Source organism: Hemicordylus capensis, chromosome 4 (genome assembly GCF_027244095.1).
Source record: "Hemicordylus capensis ecotype Gifberg chromosome 4, rHemCap1.1.pri, whole genome shotgun sequence".
Lineage (NCBI taxonomy): Eukaryota > Metazoa > Chordata > Lepidosauria > Squamata > Cordylidae > Hemicordylus > Hemicordylus capensis.
The window spans coordinates 184,892,877-184,912,282 of NC_069660.1; the positions used below are offsets into that span (position 1 = coordinate 184,892,877).

General features: G+C 40.0%; 1 protein-coding gene across 6 annotated transcripts in view; it reads right to left on the reverse strand.

Moving 5' to 3' along the window:
* CTNND2 (catenin delta 2) overlaps positions 1-19,406 on the reverse strand; it is a 924,887-nt gene that overhangs the window by 281,419 nt on the left and 624,062 nt on the right. For 4 of the 6 annotated variants that reach the window (XM_053242882.1, XM_053242877.1, XM_053242880.1 and 1 more), the window contains one exon: positions 18,437-18,505. The exons of the other annotated variants lie outside the window; for them this stretch is intronic. In XM_053242882.1, coding sequence (XP_053098857.1) covers positions 18,437-18,505 — 69 coding nt within the window. The remainder of the gene's footprint in view (positions 1-18,436; positions 18,506-19,406) is intronic. 6 annotated transcript variants of the gene reach the window in all.

A 19,406-nucleotide genomic window follows, 5' to 3' on the forward strand; every position in this document is an offset into this window, starting at 1 on the left:
ACTGATGAGCTAACAAGAGGGTATTGTTGGAAGTAAACCACTACTTTTAATTCTTATTATGGGCTGCCCCTGCTCAGAATACGGTGATGTCATTATCCTATATAATAAAACCCTAAGGTACCTGCGTCCGTGTCTCTTACAGGTGTTCTGCGCATGCGTGGTGCGCGCGCCACTCCGCTGGTGAGGAGGCCGCTCGGATCCCTGGCGGCAGGGCTTAAGAGCCCTCCGCCGCCGCTACAGCCCCCAAGAGCAGCCGCTCGGATTGGGCCGCGACTGTGGCGCCGCCCGGAGCAGCCACTCCGGTGGTGGGGAGGCCGTTCGCTGTCCTGGATCCCCGGTGGCAGGGCTTAAGAGCCCTCTGCCGCCACTACAGCCCCCGGGAGCGGCCGCTCGATTATGCCGCGTCCGCGGCGCCACTGAGGGAGGCTGCACCCATGGCCTCTAAGCAGGGGGCCGCCCTTGATTCTCGGCAGGGGGGGCTTAAGAGCCCTCCGCCGCCGCTACAGCCCCCAGCACAGCCGCTCCTATTAGGCCTGGCCACGTGCTCCTGACCGGCCTAGGAGCTGCTACGGACGTCCTCTCTCCAGCGAGTCAGAGAGAGGACTGAGCCGGCGCAGGCACGCAGGCGGCTCCCCTGTTCACAACTCTTCTAGCGCTCCTTAATGTAACGGGCTTAACAGTCACTAGTCTAATATAAAGGAACACACATGCGAAACTATAGTAAAATCTATCTGTATTGAATGATTGATATAAAATGAGATATCCCACTTTTCTTGCCATCGATCCAAGGTGCAATTAAAACAACAACAATCATAGACTCCATCAAATCCACAAAACATCCAAACACAAAAACATTATTTAGTCTACAGTTACTAACATGCCATATACAGAGCCTTGTCATGCTGTTACAATTCTGGCCTTGTTTTGTTTGGTGTCATATGCAGAGCCATAATCTGCCTTCTTCTTTGTCATTTATATCAGCTCTTTTGGCTTATTAAAAAAAAATAAAGCTGCTACACATCAGCAGTGTGGAACAATGGATGAGTTAAATAGGAGGGCATCCTGTCACTGAACAGAATGCCAGTTTTAGAAATAAGTTAGGATAATTGAGCTCAAGAGCCAAATTTATTTGTATTTCCTATACAAAATTCTCCCCTTGGTATTTAAGAATAGCAATGGTGCTCCAGTGCACTAATTCTCCACTTTCCCCTCACAATTCTTTGTTTTCCAATTTCCTCTTGATATTCATTTCAACAAACATTTTGGAATTGTGTTAAACCTAAAAACATGAATTAGCACATTGTTATATATCAAGTGCTATACAAAACATTGTATAGTGACATTTTAAAATCATTTCCTAGTTTATATAAGCCTCATCAGACAAGCAAAGATCACCATAACAACTCTTGGGGGGCAGGTGGTGGGGGGAGAGGAGGCAAACCTCTCCAATTTAAAATATCCAGAGGCATGTAGAATCTAACTGAAGGTTATTGGGTCAGGCCCTGGAACCCTGGTGCTGCCACCAAGACGCAACTGTTGTCCTCAGGCTAGAACTGGGACCCAATCCTATTCTAACGCAGCAAAAAGAGCCACCAGCAGCAGTGGCTGCCGGCGGCTCTTCCAGCTCTTATAGGAAGAGGGTAAGAGGTTTTCTAGTCTCCTTGTGAAGCAATGCATGGGCCTTTCCTATGGCCACAGGTTGCCACTGACAGCTGTAAAAATGCAAAGGTGAGTAATCGCCACTAAATTACCTCAGCAGCTGGAAAGCCTGCAAGACAGATTTGTTCCAAAAGTTTTAATATAAAGGAAAAGCTAGCTAGGTTTCTTGAATTCCTGTTTAAAGGTATATTTGATCTCCAAAACAAAAATTAAATGTATATAATCAATTTCCAGGTAGCATTAAGTACACTTATCTAAAACCTGTACATTTGCAGATTAATTATTTGTTGTATTTGTTGTGTTGTTTTTATGCCTGTTTTTATATGTTTTTGTACTTTTAATATGATGTTTTTATTGTGTTTTTATTGTATGTTTTTAACTTTTGTAAACCGCCTTGGGGTTATCTTTTTAATGAAAGGCGGTATATAAATGCAAAAATAAAATAAATAAATAAATAAATAAATTATTGACTGGGCCCAGTTCCAAGCAATTAACATTTTGTAGCTGAATCACTTTTGAATTTGTCACCATTCTGCTTAGAAGAACAATAATGTGGGCAGTTTCTAAAAGAGAATCCAACATTTTTTATTCCTCCACTGCCACTAGGGAAGACAGCAATCAGCATCAATTCAGAGTAGGGCTGGATTCTTCGGATCACTGACAGCTCAACAGGACCAACAGAATTCAGAACACGTACTAGAACATGTTGTTAACCAACTGCACTACTGAGCAATCCTATCTTTATTAGATTTTTAAAAAAATCCTAATTTACTTTAGGTTATCATGACATAGGATGCTTCACCCTGTGAGCAATAATGCCTCTCACAAAAAATGCTCAAATGTAATCTTTGCACATAGGGTGTATGTGAGGCTGATTTCTAATAATGGATTTTGGGGCTCACAGCATGAAGACATTAACGTTTATCTCTGACTCAAAACACAGCTTGACTAAGTGTTCGCATTTGCCAACAGATTACTATAGCTTTTTAATGCAACAAACTGAATTGTATTTAACTCCCTTCCCAACTTTTAGTGAGTAATCCATAGGTAAACAGACTCCAAGGGAGCTTACACTTTAGTTAAAAAAGGAGTTTGCAATAAGATAGAGTTATGTATTGATTTATTAAATATGAACAATAATACTGGTGTGTGTGTGTGTGTGTGGGTGAACATATATCTAATGGTTAGAAAAATCAGACAAAACAAAGCTTACATTGATCCTGCAGTCATTTCCATTTGCACCAGACCCAAAAGCAGGTACAAATTAAAAGATTTTACAGAACATCTGAAAGATGCTAGAAATACATGTTCCTATATGATAGGAAATTTTAACTCAACTGAATGCAAAATAAGGGTATTTTCACAAAGAATATTACAATAGTATTTTAACTTCCCAAACATGCAATTTAGTGAAACCACATTGGTTGTAATGTATATTAATTTAAAATAATCTGCTTTCCATATTGATTGATTGATTGATTTGTTTGATTGATTAAGTGCCACCAAGTTGGTGTCAACTCTTAGTGACCACATAGATAGATTTTCTCCAGGATGACCCGTCTTCAACTTGGCCTTTAAGGTCTCTCAGTGGTGCATTCATTGTTGTTGTAATCAAGTCCATCCACCTTCCTGCTGGTCATCCTCTTCTTCACTTTCCTTCAACTTTCCCCAGCATTATGGACTTCTCAAGGGAGCTAGATTTGCGCATAATGTGTCCAAAATATGATAGTTTGAGCCTGGTCATTTGTGCCTCAAGTGAACATTCTGGATTGATTTGTTCTATGATCCATCTGTTTGTTTTCCTGGCTGTCCATGGTACCCTCAAAAGTCTTCTCCAGCACCAAATTCAAAAGCATCAATGCTTTTTCTATCTTGCTTCTTCAAAGTCCAGCTTTCACATCCATAGAGTGTCACAGGGAAAACCATTGTCCGAACGAATCTAATCTTCGTAGGTGTAGACACCTCACGGCATCTAAATATCCTTTCCAAGGCCTTCAATGCAACCCTTCCAAGTGCTAGTCTGCAGCGTATTTCTTGACTGCTGGAGCTTTTACTGTTGATGTTCAATCCTAAAAGAAAGAAGCTATCCACCCCTTCAGTGTCTTCATTGTCAATTCTGAGGCTGGTTGCTGTAGCCATTGTCATTAGTTTAGTCTTCTTTACATTTAGTTGTAGTCCCATTTTTTCACTGTGCTCCTTGACATTCATTACTAGAGCTTGCAGATCATCCACATTCTCAGCTTTCAGAGTGGTGTCATCAGTGTAGCGCAGGTTATTGATGTTTCTTCCTCCAACTTTAAAACCACGCTCACCTTCTTCCAATCCAGCTTCTCTCAGTATATGTTCAGCATATAAATTGAATAAAGAAGGAGAAAGTAGACAGCCTTGTCTTACTCCTTTGCCGATCTGGAACCAGTTTTTTTCGCCATGTTCCATCTAGACTGTGGCTTCCTGCCCTGTGTATAGGTTTCTCATGAGAAAAATGAGATGTTCTAAGACGCCCATTTTCCTAAGGATATTCCACAGCTTGACATGGTCGATGCAATCGAAGGCTTTTCTGTAGTCAATAAAGCACATATTGACATCTTTTTGGTATTTTTTGGCTTTCTCAATTATCCAGCATGCATCAGCAATGATGTCTCGGCCTTTTCTGAAACCAGCTTGAACATCTGGCATTTCCCTTTCCATGTAGGGCTCTAATCTGTGTTGGATGATCCTGAGCATTATTTTGCTAGCATGTGAAATTAAGGAGATTGTGTGATGGTTTGCGCAATCTGTTAAGTCTCCTTTCTTTGGTATGGGTATGTAGACTGACCTCTTTCAATCTGTTGGCCACTGTGTTGTTCTCCAAATTTTCTGGCATAGTTTGGTTAGAGCCTTGACTGATTCTTCTTTTGTTGCCTGTCATATTTCTGCAGCTATTCCATCAATTCCTTGTAGCCTTCCGACTTTTAATGATTGGAGTACTGATCTAACTTCATCTACCCATACTAAAGGTTCTTGCAAGTATGGAATATCTTCTACAGTATCTAGGATATTGACATCCCTGCTGTACAGATTTTCAGTATACTCCTTCCATCTCTGTTTGATCTCTGAATCAGTTACTATCTGTCCTTTGGCAACATATCAATTCAAGCTTGGAATCTCCCTCTGAGTTCAGAGATCTTTTGGAAAACCTGCCTTGTTTTTCCGTGTCTATTTCCATCATCAAGACATCCTTACAGATGTCATTGTAGTACTGCTCCTTGTCTCTTCTAACAGCTTTCTGAAATTCCCTATTAAGTTCCTTCATGAGGTCTTCATCTTTCTTGACTTTGGCTTCTCTCCTCTTCTTGGCAATTTCCACCATCTGTTCTGAGATCCATTTTGCTTTCTTCTGTTTCTTGGTCTTTGGCAGTCTCTTTTCACATTTGTCCTTAACAACTTCTTTGATTTCATCCCAGATCTTCTGGATCCTTATCGATGAGTTTCAGAACATCAAAGCAGTTCCTGATGTTCTCCTTCAAAATGGTGGGTACATTCTCAAGATCATATTGTGGAAGCTGGATAGCTTTGCTTTTCTGCTTTAGCTTGACTTAGAACTTGCACATGAGCAGTTTGTGATCTGTTCCACAATGGTCCCTGGCCATGTCTTTGCTGTTATAACTGAGCTCTTCCACCTCCTTGCACCAAAAATGTAATCATTTGGATTTCTGTGTACTCCATCTGGTGATGTCCATGTGTATAGGCGCTGCTTTGGTTGTTTGAAGAATGTGTTAGCAATGAAGAGATCATTGGCTTGGCAGAAATTAATAAGTCATTCTCCTGCTTCGTTTCTGTTTCTTAGGCCATATAGGCCAACTTTGTTTCCCTCCTTACCTTTTCCACTTTGGCATTCCAGTCACCAACCACCAGCATCACATCTTGCTTGCATGTTCTGTCAATTTCAGACTGGATTTGAGCATAAAACTCATCAACTTCCTCTTCTTCTGTATCAGTCGTCCTCTTCTTCTGCATCAAACTGGATTTGCGCATAAAACTTATCAACTGTCATGTTAAAGGGCTGTCCACAAAATCTAATTGATGTTAGTCGGTCACTGACTGCATTGTACCCAAGTACTGTCACTGCTATATCCTTCCTGACTATGAAAGCAACACCGTTCCTTCTTTGGTTTTCGTGTCCTGAGTATTAAACGGTATGATTTTCTGACTGAAAGTGTCCCCTTCCAGGCCATTTTAATTCACTGATGCCCAATATGTCAATCTGTAGTCGATTCATTTCATCTTTCACTGTGTCAAGCTTTCCCATATTCATGCTTACATTCCACGTTCCCATTGTAGTTCTGTCTTTGCAGCTTTCCATATTGCAGTGATGGAATTCCATGGATCTTTCATAGGTAGGATCTCCTTTCCCCTTCTCTCCATACATTTCCTTTCATTCCCCCACTGTTTTGAATTGCCTCTGTTCATTCCCCCACTGTTTTGAATTGCCTCCCCACATCTGAAACCAGCACGTGCAGTGTGGGCGAGAGAAGCTTCAGAAATACAGTGCTCCCTTCCCCACAATCCTGAAGTTGCTTTCAAAAAGATAGGAGGGTATTGCTGCCTTGTATAGTGTTATTGGTGATGGACAACACAGGCTGGGGGACAACACCGTGTCAAGTGTTGTTGGCTGGTTTAGTTGTCATCTGGCAGTTTCCCTACCTACAGTGCTTTACTTTCTATCCGCATTCTGGGTTCTGTTTCTTCATTACACTAGAGAATGCTGAAAACTGACCTTTTCTATCAAGAGAGCAATAGCATTGAGATATGATGCTTTACAGAGTAAAGGACTTTTTGGGGTAAATCATAAATAAGCCCTGAAGAAAAGATGCAGTTCTTGAACCATGTCTGTATAGTCATACACTACATTTTGAACTGCAGTCTAATGCTCCACTGACATAGTTCAATCAGATTAATAGTTTTAATTAGATGTATAGTTTTACTATTTTTTAAATTTGGTTTTAAATGTTTTAAATGTTTTCAATTGTTAATTGATTTGATGTTTTAAATGATTTTAATTGTAAACTGCCCAGAGACGTAAGTTTGGGGCAGCATGGAAATAAATAAATAAATAAATAAATGATATAACTAAATCCTGACATGTAATATCATATGTAAACGTGCCAAACAACTTTATGTGAAGATCTTCCCACATAATCCTTAGCTGACTACAATCTCCTGCATGAATGTGCCAAGTGAATTAGAAGTACTTGTCAGAAGTCTTGCATCTTGTAGTTCTACAAATGACAGAGTGGGACAATTTGAATACATTATGCAGCTCTGTCCATGGTGTTGAACAAAGTATTTCAATTAAAAGGCAAACTACAGTGGTTTAGTATAATGGATTTAAAGCTACCTACAAGAGCTTTTCCCAGCAATTGACAACCCAAGCCTAACCATGTTTATAGGTTATTCATAAGTAATCCTACTGTTCAATGAGATTTGCTCCCAAGCAAGTACACCGAGGATTGAAGCCTTAAAATATCATTATGTAATTAAAACATTACTATCAGACAACTATCAGATATAGTCTTTCACTGATATTACACCTCTCAAAACATAATCTATAAAGCAGTCACTTAAGCACAACATGTTTTCTTCAGTTACCACAATTAACAAAACAAGAGAACACTAGTTAATCACTCAACACAAAATAAAGAGAGCCCAATTTTGGATTTTATAATTGTTTTAACTTCAAGTAATGCATTATACATTAACTTCCCCTGCTAACTGAGCACTTCTATGCTGCCTGAAAACAGGGTTTTCCACTATTTGCATTTGTAGAAGGCAGCTTCCGAGTTGCATCTCAAAAGCTTGACTGGCAGCAGCTCTTGCTTTAGGAAGAAAAAGTCAATGAAATACAGGATTTTTAAAAACCTGGACATAAATCAGGATAAGTTTAAATTCAGAAGGAAAAACTCAAGTTGTGTGTGAAGATCTCATATGAACTTCAGCAATAATCTGGTCAATGTGCAAATGCACACACTGCCTTCCAGAGAATATTCAAAGTAAAAGCACTGTGTGAAAAAACTCTAGGGAGAGAGCAACTGTCCCTATCCAATCGCAGGAGATCATCCTTGCAGGGTTCTTGCTGGTATCTCTACCTTACGTTTCTTTTCAGATTATGAGCCTTTTTGGGACAGGGAAACATTTTATTATTAATTATTTATACTCTTGTGTAAACATCTTAGAAAACATTTGTTGATAAGTGGTACGTAACTCTTCATAGCAGTAGTTCCCAATTTCTGGTTTTTGGACAAGGCACCACCATGGGCATAATGCTTACCAGATACTACCATGTCCAATTGCCCATTGGAACTAGTAATTTTCCCACCCTTTCCCACACTCATTCTATTTATGGAGAAGGCATGATTTCTACATAAGCAACTGAAGAAACTGCTATCTTTAAATTTCTGTTTGTTACAGTACATTAGATTTGAGCAGAACCATTGCATGTCTCTCCTCCCACCCAAGTACAACTTTTTTCAAAACAGATATACCAGATGTAGCATTTGGAATATACTATTGTTTAATATGGTTTTTTAAAAAGAGCATAGCTAATGTTGTTTCTCTTCTTTATTGACAATTTTAGCTTCTTTGCAACCTGCACATGCTTGTTACTCAGTTTCATATTACTTGCACATTCATAATAAAAAGTTTAGAAGTATGTCAAGAAAATAGTGAGCATGACAAATATTACAGATTATATCTTTTGATTCTGGCTCTCTGTTGAGAGATTTTAATGGAAAGAAGAGTGGGGAAAACACAGCTACAAAATAAAAAGACTAGACAGGCAGACAAAAACACAGCAACTCAAAAGTCTGTGAGGTTTAGTTCTGCTAGGTTTTCTACTCGTGTCTCTTCATCTCTGCTCCTGATGGCAGCTACTTGATTCTGGAAAACATGGTATGACTGCTTCATCTGAGACACCACCAGCGATCTATGCATGATTGTAAAGTTCAAACAGGAGCTATACATGTAGGCCTAGTTTGGTCAGTCCATTTCCCAGATAAAATTTGAGAGCTGACTGAGCAAATTGAGTTTATGTGCACTGGATTTTACATGCATGGGCTCTATTTGAATATTACACCCAGGAGTGGACAGCCAGTGGTACTGATGGGAATGGATGTGAGGTGTTCTTCTGCTCCCTTCCTATCATATCCTGCTCCATGTGCAAGAAGCCCTGAGGTTCAATAGGAGGCAAGGCACGGTAGTCAGGGCTGTAGAACCCTGGAAGATTCCAAGTGAGCAAATTGCTCTGCCAATGGCCAGAGGAGGAAAGGGGTCTTAAATACCTCCAGGCTCAGATTACCTCTCCCAGGCTCCGCACAGAGATTTAAAGGGGATCCCTCTGCACTCCTCCACTCCAGAGCATCCTTCCTGCTTGGAGCTGCATGAAGTACTTGGAAGGGGCAGCTTCATTTGGGGGCTTGGACTCAGGTAGCACTGGCTATAGGGTCTCCTGCCCAGTATTATAACATTCCTTTATGGTACTTTAACTTCTGACAATAGACACATGCATAGCTGATAACAGAAGATCCTTAGCCCCCAAAATTTTACACTAAAGATTATGCATATTGGTGCATACATACACCCCATTTAGACATTATGCTGTATGTTGATCAGCAGTCAGATGATACCATATCTATTCAGCTTTCAGAATACACATTTTGCAAATGTATACATAGATTCCCAGTATCCCTAGCTTTTCTGGTACAGCACTTGCAAGAATAATGCTACCATTTCCAAATATTTTTACTTCAGGACTTTCCTCTTCTAACTCATGAAAAAGTGCCAGTTTCTGACATCAAACTAGCTATATTGCCTCCTCTTTCATCAGCTACCACCACATAAATCTATCCTCCCTTATTTGCACAGGAATAAGGCTGTTTTCTGACCACATAACTGTGATTTATCCTAACATTTCTGAATTATCTTTCCAGTTAGACCTCTGTAAGTCACAGAACCATACACTGCACTGAAGCAAAATACATCTAGTGAAGGCACCACCTCTTTACTCAAAATCCATCTAAAGGATACCCCCTCTTCACTCATCTTTGCCCTGTAAATAGCCAAAAGTTAATCAGAATTCTATTGTTTTCAATTTATTTTATTGTTTCAAACTAAAAAGTTGTAAGTGAAATGTAGGTTGATGTTTTGAAAATATAGAATAAAATTAGGCAACTATTTTCAAGATGCATCCACCTTTCAACCATAATTCATTTTATTCTCTTGCCTCTACCTCCATCACTCCTTCAAATCTTCAAACACTTTGTTCCCTATCTTGTTTGAACTATAGCACTGAAAAAAGCAAGCAGAGGAACTGTTTGCACACCTGGACTTCTACAAGATAACGAAGGAAGAAGGGATGCCATTTACTAAGTTAGTATGCTTTAACATCCTTCAGAGAGAGACCCAAATGATCAATATTAGAATGTATTACTCTCTCTACTGATATTAGCTGGTATTAAAAATGTTTAACTTTGGTTGAATCATCATGTTCTTATTTGCAAAAATGCCTCTTCGGCTGTTGGTTGCATTGCGGGAGAGGGGGAGTTAAAATCTGAAACGTTACCCAAGAGTTTCAGATGACTTTCTGGATTAGAGTTTTACAAAAAAATTTACTGAACTCTAGACACATATACAGTACCTAACTGACCTGATGTTAACTCCTGAACAGCTTAAAAAACAATTGGGTCACATCCAGACTCATGTTGCTCTAGCAGAACTCTGTTGTGCTAACATGAAGCATACAACACATGAGACATAAAGCACATGGCTGTTCACTGTCGCACAACTGCTATTAAAAAGAGAACTGGAACGTCACAAAACATTACATGTCCTGGTCCAGCAACTGATCATATAGTCCAAAATGCAGGCAGAGCCACAAGTGTCCCTACAATGACACAAATTATGCTTTACAATTTCTCTTGACAGTTACAAATACAAGCTTGTGCAAGAGAAAGTACTATATGTTGCACAATACAGTTGTCCCTTGCCTATTGCGGGTTTTCCAATCATGGATTTGAGTATCTGCGATTGGAAAATTGTCACCACTCTCACCAACAGCAACCCAAGTATTTGTGGTTTGGCGCCATTCTTTCAAGTTTTGGCAGCCAATTTCTGGGGTGACGGGGTCATTCCATGGGTCAGGGGGTCAATTTCCGGGGGTGAGGGGGGATTTTTTCCACTTTTTTGGTATTTTGGGGCACTTTCCCTCTCACAATTTTCCTAACCTATTTCCCATTAAAGTCTATGTCTCGCCTACCATGAATTCGCCAACCACAAGGGTTTCCAGGAACAGAAACCTCGAAGTTGGTGAGGGACTACTATATTATCCCTTTAAGTCTAAGCACTGACTTTCTGTGTCAGCTACAATCTTGTCTCAACATATATCTTGCCTATGGAACTCCAGCATACTTTTTTGAGTGGAGACATTTTAAACAAACACTCTACTAGTCAAGCCAATGCACATGCTTTAAACCAGCATAAAACATTATTATAGTTGTTTAGATAGTTGTTTAGTTGATGTCAACTTAAAATTAAATCCTAATCAATTTCAGAAATGAGAACTGGTGCCAAAACTGGGTGCAAACAGGAAGTTTAAGATGACCCAACAGAAGGGGGCAGGAGGAGCACAAACACAACAGGACAGGGGTGGACTAAAACTGCGGACAACAGCAGCAGTCCAAGACACAGCAGAGCAAAGCATAAATAACAGGCAGATCTCAGAGCTGTTAGAATTATTTGTAGGAATCTTATAAAGTGGGGGATGAATCAAGGTTAGATTCACCACATCAGCAACAGATGCATGTGCTGCCCCTACATAGGGAACTTGCACATGTCACCATGGAGAGAGATGCAAAAGTTTTACCTGAGGCACTGCAAACATGCAGCACAACTTACTTCTGCTTCCTGTCCCTCTTTATATTACAGAAGATTCGATAGCATCTAATGTTATAGGCCTGCTATTATCTCAAACAACTACACGTCAATGGAAGCCAAGCAGAGTAGTGATAAACACATCATCTTGCATAGGTAAGTTGCATAGATGCAACTTACACTGAACAGAACAGGAAAATGATAACTTAGCATCTTACTCTAGAGGTATAGTTTGAGGCCTGCCAGGGCTTTTGATCCTTGCACATTCCCTTTACATTTGAAATAAAGGAAATTATGTGGGGAAATTAGTGTGAACAATACCACACACCCTTCCCAAAGGATAATTCCATTGGTTAAGGATGTGATCCTAAGCATACTTGAAGCGAGGCAGCTCAGTGGGTGGACTCGATCCTGCAGACTTGAACTGGAGAGAATGGGTTTGAAATCCCACTCTCTCCCATGGCCCATCTAGTCCAGGATGCTGGACCAGATGGGCCATGGGCCTGATCCAGCAGGGCTGTTCTTATGTTCTTAATCCTGCCTCACCCATGAACTGACTGGTTGGAATCTTGGCCAAACCATGTAGTCACTGCCTAATATTCTCATTTCATAGAGGGAGAAATGAATGATCTGCCTTGCAGGACTGCTATAAAGCTGAATGCAATAACATACATAAAGCATTTTGTGCATTACAAGTATTATATTAATATTCAACAACAGCAGCAAAACCACTTGGTAGTTCGGTAGTAGGGCTTATACAGCTATTAAGCAGGGGAAATGTGTATGTGTTTCTGAGAGATTTGTCAATCATTATATTTCCTACAAGAGAGGATGCCTGTGACAAATAACCTGATTTAAGTCAGTTATCTCAAGTAACTGTATCCTTCAATGTTGCTTTAAGTATATTCTGTTACGAGAGAGAGAAACCAATAATGTTAACTGCTATTCTTTATGCAATAGCCTAGAAAACCTTTTAAGGCTTGTGAATATTGCTGATACCAAGTCACACATACATCTCTCAAAACTGAAAGAACTGTATTCAAAGAAGGGTGTTTTCTCCTCTTGGTCTTCTTACACAGTATGAGAGCACTAGCCCTTAATAAATCTTATTTTCTTCCCCATGTAAGACAATTAACGACAACTCAATATCTAACACTTTCCTCTCTTCGCTCAATAGCCCTCTTGGTGATTGAAACTGAGCTCCAAAAATAGGCTTTTCAATTGATTTCAGAAGACTTTAGTTCAGACTAATACAACGCATTCCTTGCAACATACATGGCCTCTAAAATATTTATCTTAAACGCTATTCAAAGTGGAATACACTTGGAACAATTTAAAATGTGTTCTCCTTTAAAAATATCAAGCATCTGGTAAACCACATGAGTTGAGGGCATAAACTGCCCATTAGATAAGTCCCCACACTCCAGCAATAAAACAATAATAAAGCTAAAGGAAGAACATCTAATTGGCTTTATACTCAGCTGATGATATTTTGCAGGAAAATCATTAAAATAACGAAAGATGGCACAGGCTACTGCTATGCACCATGCAATAATTGGCTATTAATACTGTGTTTGGAAGAATTTGGAATTATTGCTATGTACCATGCAATAATTGGCTATTAATACCGTATTTGGAAGATTTAATTTATGGGAAAACTATAGAAAAGCCCTGTCCACTTCAGAAGTGTGTTCTGGAAATTAGATATTTTTTTCTAATGAGAATGAGATTTCAGCAAACCAAATATTCTCTGACACTTAGTTAAAATGATTAAAGGATTGTTTAGGAAATCAAACATACCGAAACTACTGCCTATGCCAACAATGCAATGGAAAGATCTGTATAAAGTGGACTGCCCATCACACCCATAAAATAGATAGCACTGGACATAATGTAGCCAGACACTTTCAGTATATGTCCTAAAAAGCACATTTGCCTCCAAAAGGAGATATCTAATTGAAAAATCTAGTGTAATGAAAATATAGTCTTGTTCTAGAGACTCAGGATCAGTCAAAGGAAGCAGAATATATTTGCAGAAGAGAAGTCCTTTAGGTGCAGGTGGGTTTTTTTACATTTTCTCTTCCCCTTCCCTGAAGCTACCCATCTATTTGAGGCAAGAGGAACTGCTAGAAGGAGGCGACTCCTGTCAGTGTATGTTGAGCTCAGCCTGCAACTGAAATATTAATTGTGTTAACATAATGTTGTTGCGCTAGCACAACATAGTGAGATGACAAATTGCACAACATGTTGCACAACCTTATATGTGTCTCAAAGACAGTGAGTGTGCAGCATTCTGGCACACCACAACTTTGCACAGCTCTGCAAACTTATTAAGTGCATGCAACCTCTTTCATTGTGCTAGTGCAATTCTGGATATTAGTCATTGTCTCCTAGAATGCACTTGTGCAAGGCTACGTCCTTGTCCAGATCTCTTCTGCCAGCTCTCAGACCCTGAAGGGAGTCCCTCTCCATTGAACTACACTGAAAGAATCAGCATTTTGCTGATGCAGGCCTCGGAGGAACAGCAAGAGAGAGGGTCTGCCCTCAACTCCTGCCTGTAGGCTCCCAGTGGCATCACCACTGTGTGAAACAGGATGCTGGACTGGATGCAGAGGTGCACCTAGGTAATTTTGGAGCCTGGACCCAAAGGCCTGGACCCCTGCACCGCCAGCTGGAGGCCCCCTCCCCTGCTCCAAATTAAGCATCATCCACTGCTTCCCTCTGTTTCTAAAGCACTCAGCAGAGGTCACAATCACACTCAGCTGCCCAGTGAAGTGAGGACCAGCGGTGACCACACCACGCAAGACGAAATAACTTGGGTAACTACAGGCCTGTCTCCAACCTTCTGTGGTTGGCAAGGTAATTGAGAGGGTCGTGGCCTCCCAGCTCCAGACAGTCTTGGAGGAAACCGATTATATAGACCCGTTTCAGACTGGCTTTCGGGTGGGCTATGGGGTGGAGACTGCCTTGGCTGGCCTGATGGATAATCTCCAATTGGAAACTGACAGAGGAAGTGTGACTCTGTTTCTCTACTAGTGAGGAAATATTCTCTTATACACATAACTTTCCTTATACCAGCAACTAATATGTCCGAGAGAAAGGCGAAGCTGGAATTCTTCGCCCTGACATACTATTTTCTATGTGCAGGGAATTTTTTTTGGTATGGAAGAATATTCAGCCATGTGAGCCCCATCCTACAGTGGTACAATCCAGACACAGGTTCATGGCATCACTGAGGACAAGCCCTCATTCCATCTGAGTTTAGGATAACAAGTAACCTCACCAGTCCATATTAAAACAAGAAAATGGTTGTAATCAGATTGGTACAGTGAGTTCAGGAGCATAACTGCATCCATTTTAATCTGGTTTTGTCATTATCGCATATAAACCCAGCTAGACTGCAGGGCAGGGAAATTTGTATGCCACAGCTGAAGAACAGGGGAGAAGTATAAGCAAGTATATGAATTAATACCAATCTCTAAATCCTGGTTATATTGTATGTATGCACCTGGCCTAAACATGAGTTCCCCTGCTAACTGAAGAAAGAGGCACCTTTTTAAAGTGGTGATTCTCTTTATTTAGCAGGGGGAGAGCAACTGGCCCTATCCATCCCCACCACAGCATCCCTCCAGTGGTTGTTGCTGGTTCTATCTTTTGATTCTTTTTTTTTAGATTGTGAGCCCTTTGGGGACAGGGAACCATTTTATGTATTTATTTATATCTATGTAAACCACTTTGGGAACTTTTGTTGAAAAGCGGTATATAAATATTTGTTGTATGAGCTCTAGGAACAAAGATGCAAATTCCACTTCCCCCCCCGTTTATGTCCTTTATCAGTGAGTTTATAATCTAGCCAGATGTCACATTCAACATTCAGTTTTAGTAGAATAAGCATCCTGTCTCCATCATCTGTCTTTCTGCAGCAGCACGCAATATTAGTCTGTTCTTCAAACTGATAGGTCTAACCATTACATTTTTCTCTTTGAATAAAAAAGAATATTATATAATTGTCTTATGGAATATTTTGAGCATTACTCAGTCATGACAGCTAGTTGAGTATATTTTAAAATAGATTACAAGGCAGCTTAGAAGCAAGAAGGCAGCTTATTTTTTGGTGAAATATATTTTTTTAAAGAACTGGATAAGACTGCACAAAGACATATTGGCCAATATTCCCTGCAGTGCTACAGTTATGGAAGAAGCCCTATGAGCATGCAAAGAGGTGGGAAACTAGCTGTGCTTCTTCCTTCTTCTGCAGCCCAGCAGCCGTGGAGGGGCAAAGGGCAATTTTCGCTTCTGAGGCCTCCTAAAGGACTGTTCATTTGCAGAAATATATCTCTGAGGATTGTATAATACATTCCTGCGCGTCAATCATCCTTTAGGGTGGGGGAGAGGGCAGCAAAAATTGCTCCTCACCCCTCCACTGCTGCTGGGCGGCAGAAGAAGGAAAAAGCACAGCTAGCTTCGAATCTCTTTGGGTCCCCACAGGCTTCTTCCATTGTTATAGCCCTTCAGAGAATATCAGCCACTATGTTTTTAACACTCCTGATGTAAATCTTAAGTAATCATACTTATAAATGATGCAGAGGAGAGAGAAAATACAGTATTTCAAGTTCTTCGCAAAATATGTTAAATGGATCGTCACATTTTCATGTTAACTTGATGAAGTCATTAGTTCTGTCACTATCAAACTACTCCCAATAGGGGAATTAAGCCTCAACATATTATTCTGTTGCAAGCCCCACTGACAATTAGTTGAGGGAGGGAGTGAACTAGCAGTACAAGTTTCCAGTTAGGCTGCTGCAAAAAATGTGCCCGATTTGTGGTTTACAAGACAAATTTGGTAATTTTTATATACAATTTAAAACAAACAATCAGAAACTGAATATCTGAGACTCACTGATCAAGTTCACATGCAGATTTAGCAGTCTCCAAGATATTTCAAAAGGCAGTTAAAAGGCGTGGGGAGCCACAAGCACAATTCCTGACCCTGTTGCCTCCCTGCAAATTACCAACACAGTCTGTTAACTATGTGCCAAGATAGCACTCAATTTAAGGAAGCTGCATTACCTTGCTATTTGTTTCAGTGTGGAATTTTTCAGTCTGAGTGGATCTCTACCTCACATTTCCTTTCTAAGAATCAACATGCAAAGTTATGCAGCACTGCAACTTGGTTGACTGGGCAACTGAGATTCTGGTAGATTGGCTGCCCTAGGCTACAAAGGTGCCTTGTCAAAATACAGGAAGCGGATTACTTATGTGCACACACATAGGTATGTTTAGTTGCTACCCACTTCATGTCACCATTGTGCCTCACTTTGTCTCATATACCAAATTGTGTTGTAAATTGCCCTGTTCCCCAGAGCCAGACTGACAAACCATTTTCCTCTACTGTTACAGTTCATGATATATCCAGATCACTGCTCATCCCCTTCTTGGAAGTCCTTAATTGTACTTGGGATTGCTTTAGACATAACCATCAAAAAGCATTTCAACATACAAACAAAACACATGAATTTTAGAAAGGCAAACACATTTACTTTCTGTAACAACTTATTTCCTCCCCAGCCCCAGGTATCCCTCCCTCTTGTCATTTTACACTGTAAGCTTTCTGTGTAAGAAACAAAACATGCTCATTAATATTGCTAAATAAAATAAATGTCAAAACATATAACAGCCTGAGGGCTCCATTTTAAGAATCCTCCATATCTTGTGTCTTTAAATTTCAACATGAAGAATGACACTGATCCCCAGAATAAAACATACAGAACTCCATAAAGCAAATGCGAGGTGTAAAAGTTTGCAAGCACAGACAAAAGGGGAAAAAAAGGTTAAAATAAGATCAGTGCTCCATATAGTGCCAAATGATGATGTGTGTTAAAGAGGAAAGTACCTTAGTTGCCAAACGTTGATTATTTTAATATTCTTGGAGCTTTTTCAGACAGCGACTTTACAATGGGAGGGTGTGTGTCTATTCACATATCGGGCAGATGTATCCCAAAGTCCATGGGATATTTCAGAGAGCACTTCACACACGATTTGGATTTCCCCCTGGAACCTGGCCCAATATATGTCAGGGGGGGGAATAATCTTTTTTAGTTGAAATATCCGTTATGCCTCAAACTCGCAGTAAAGACTCGTGGTAAACCTGCAGTAAAGCCTGCTGCCTGAAAAGCCTCCTGGACTAATTTTAAACTTCTAGGGTTTACAAATCATAAAGTCTGAGTTCTTGTTAAAATTGTGGCAGTCATAAAAGACAGGGCTCATGTTTATCATTGCTAAGCTTCTTAGGCAAGTGAAGACTGTGTGGCCTCAGAGGCCATTTCACTAGAGATAGGTGGGAGGGCTGAGCAGATGTTGGGTTAGTTGTTTTGTTTTAATTTGTTCATTGACTCCATTGTTGTTTCTTTTGTTTTTATAAGTCTTGACAGAAAGAAGTTGGTGTTGGGGGAGGGAGATTTTCCTTTCTGCCTACAATCCTTCCAGTCAAATGCCATTCCAGAGGATTTTCCGACTTTCATGGGCAAATATTTGGGAGTGGCAAGGGAAGCAAAGGGCTCCTGAAAGAAGTGGGGCGAGAAAAGCCTCAGTGTGCATGTGGAACGCCACACATTATTGTGGTGGTGTTCCACACCACCTAACATTATTGGTGGTTTTTTAAAAAAACTATCTTGACAGTATACCTCTTTAAGCTTTTTGAAAAAGGAATATATTAATATTGTAAATCAATGGATGGTAAGCAATTAATACATAGTAAAAACGTATGCCTACATGCATACACCAGCTGTGATATGATGCACAGGACAGGTGGGATTCTATTACAAGCTGCCCTCATAAAATGTGCTAGAAATGAATCAATCATTCAAGTACATACACATTTGAATGGGTATTTGAAATCTTATTGGAGGCAACCTTCATCCAGGAAAAAGGGTTCATGAAAGATCTGGAGAGGAACAGAATTGTGGAAGTTAGCAGAAAAAACAGATACACATGTTTCAATAAGTCATTCAGAGAAGTAAGAATGTGCACTTCTAACATGAGTTGCAATTAAAATCAGTTGTAACAAGTTTACAATACCACAAATAAAGTGCTTCCCCTTTGACCCATGATTTGAGACCTTGTTCAATAAGCTGAATATGGTTTCCTATACAATATTATTTTAACTGCACTGAATTACTGGGGCAAAAATACATATATAATTGGTTTTCAATGTAGCCTTCACATTTTAGAATAAATTAACCTTTTTTTTTTTGGTCATGATTACAACTGTGAAGGTATTGCCAGGAAAAAAATTTTAATCATAAATTAAGATAAAATTAGTGATTGGACATTGTTATATGTTCAATGTCAGAACATTATTTGGGTTGTAATGTTGAGAGAAGAAAAAGTAAAACATATTCAAGGAGCCTTTTACCCAGTTCAAGCAACTGTAACAGAACGATACACTGACTCTTAAGTTAAAATCTGAGTACAGCTAATGGAATGCAATTACATACATTGGGATTTGTTTTGCTGAGAGAGTGCTCAAAAAGCGTGAAGTTCTTAAGTGAGTGAAGAGGAGGAAACTCTGGATCCCAATTCCATGTTCTAAAGGGATAAATGTGTATACAAAATTTCCAGAACGCATGGGTTCCCTGCAACGTTGGGTATAACCCCACTCACACAACTGCATGCAAAAAGCTGTTCCAGGTGTTGTATTTATTATTTATACACTGCCCCTTCAGTGTACTACTGCTTGGGGTGGCTGACAATGTATTCCATCTGAACTTCTGGGACTCCATGTGCACACTGACATTCATATACATTCAAGAAGCCAATAGAATATTCTGCTGATTGGTGGTATT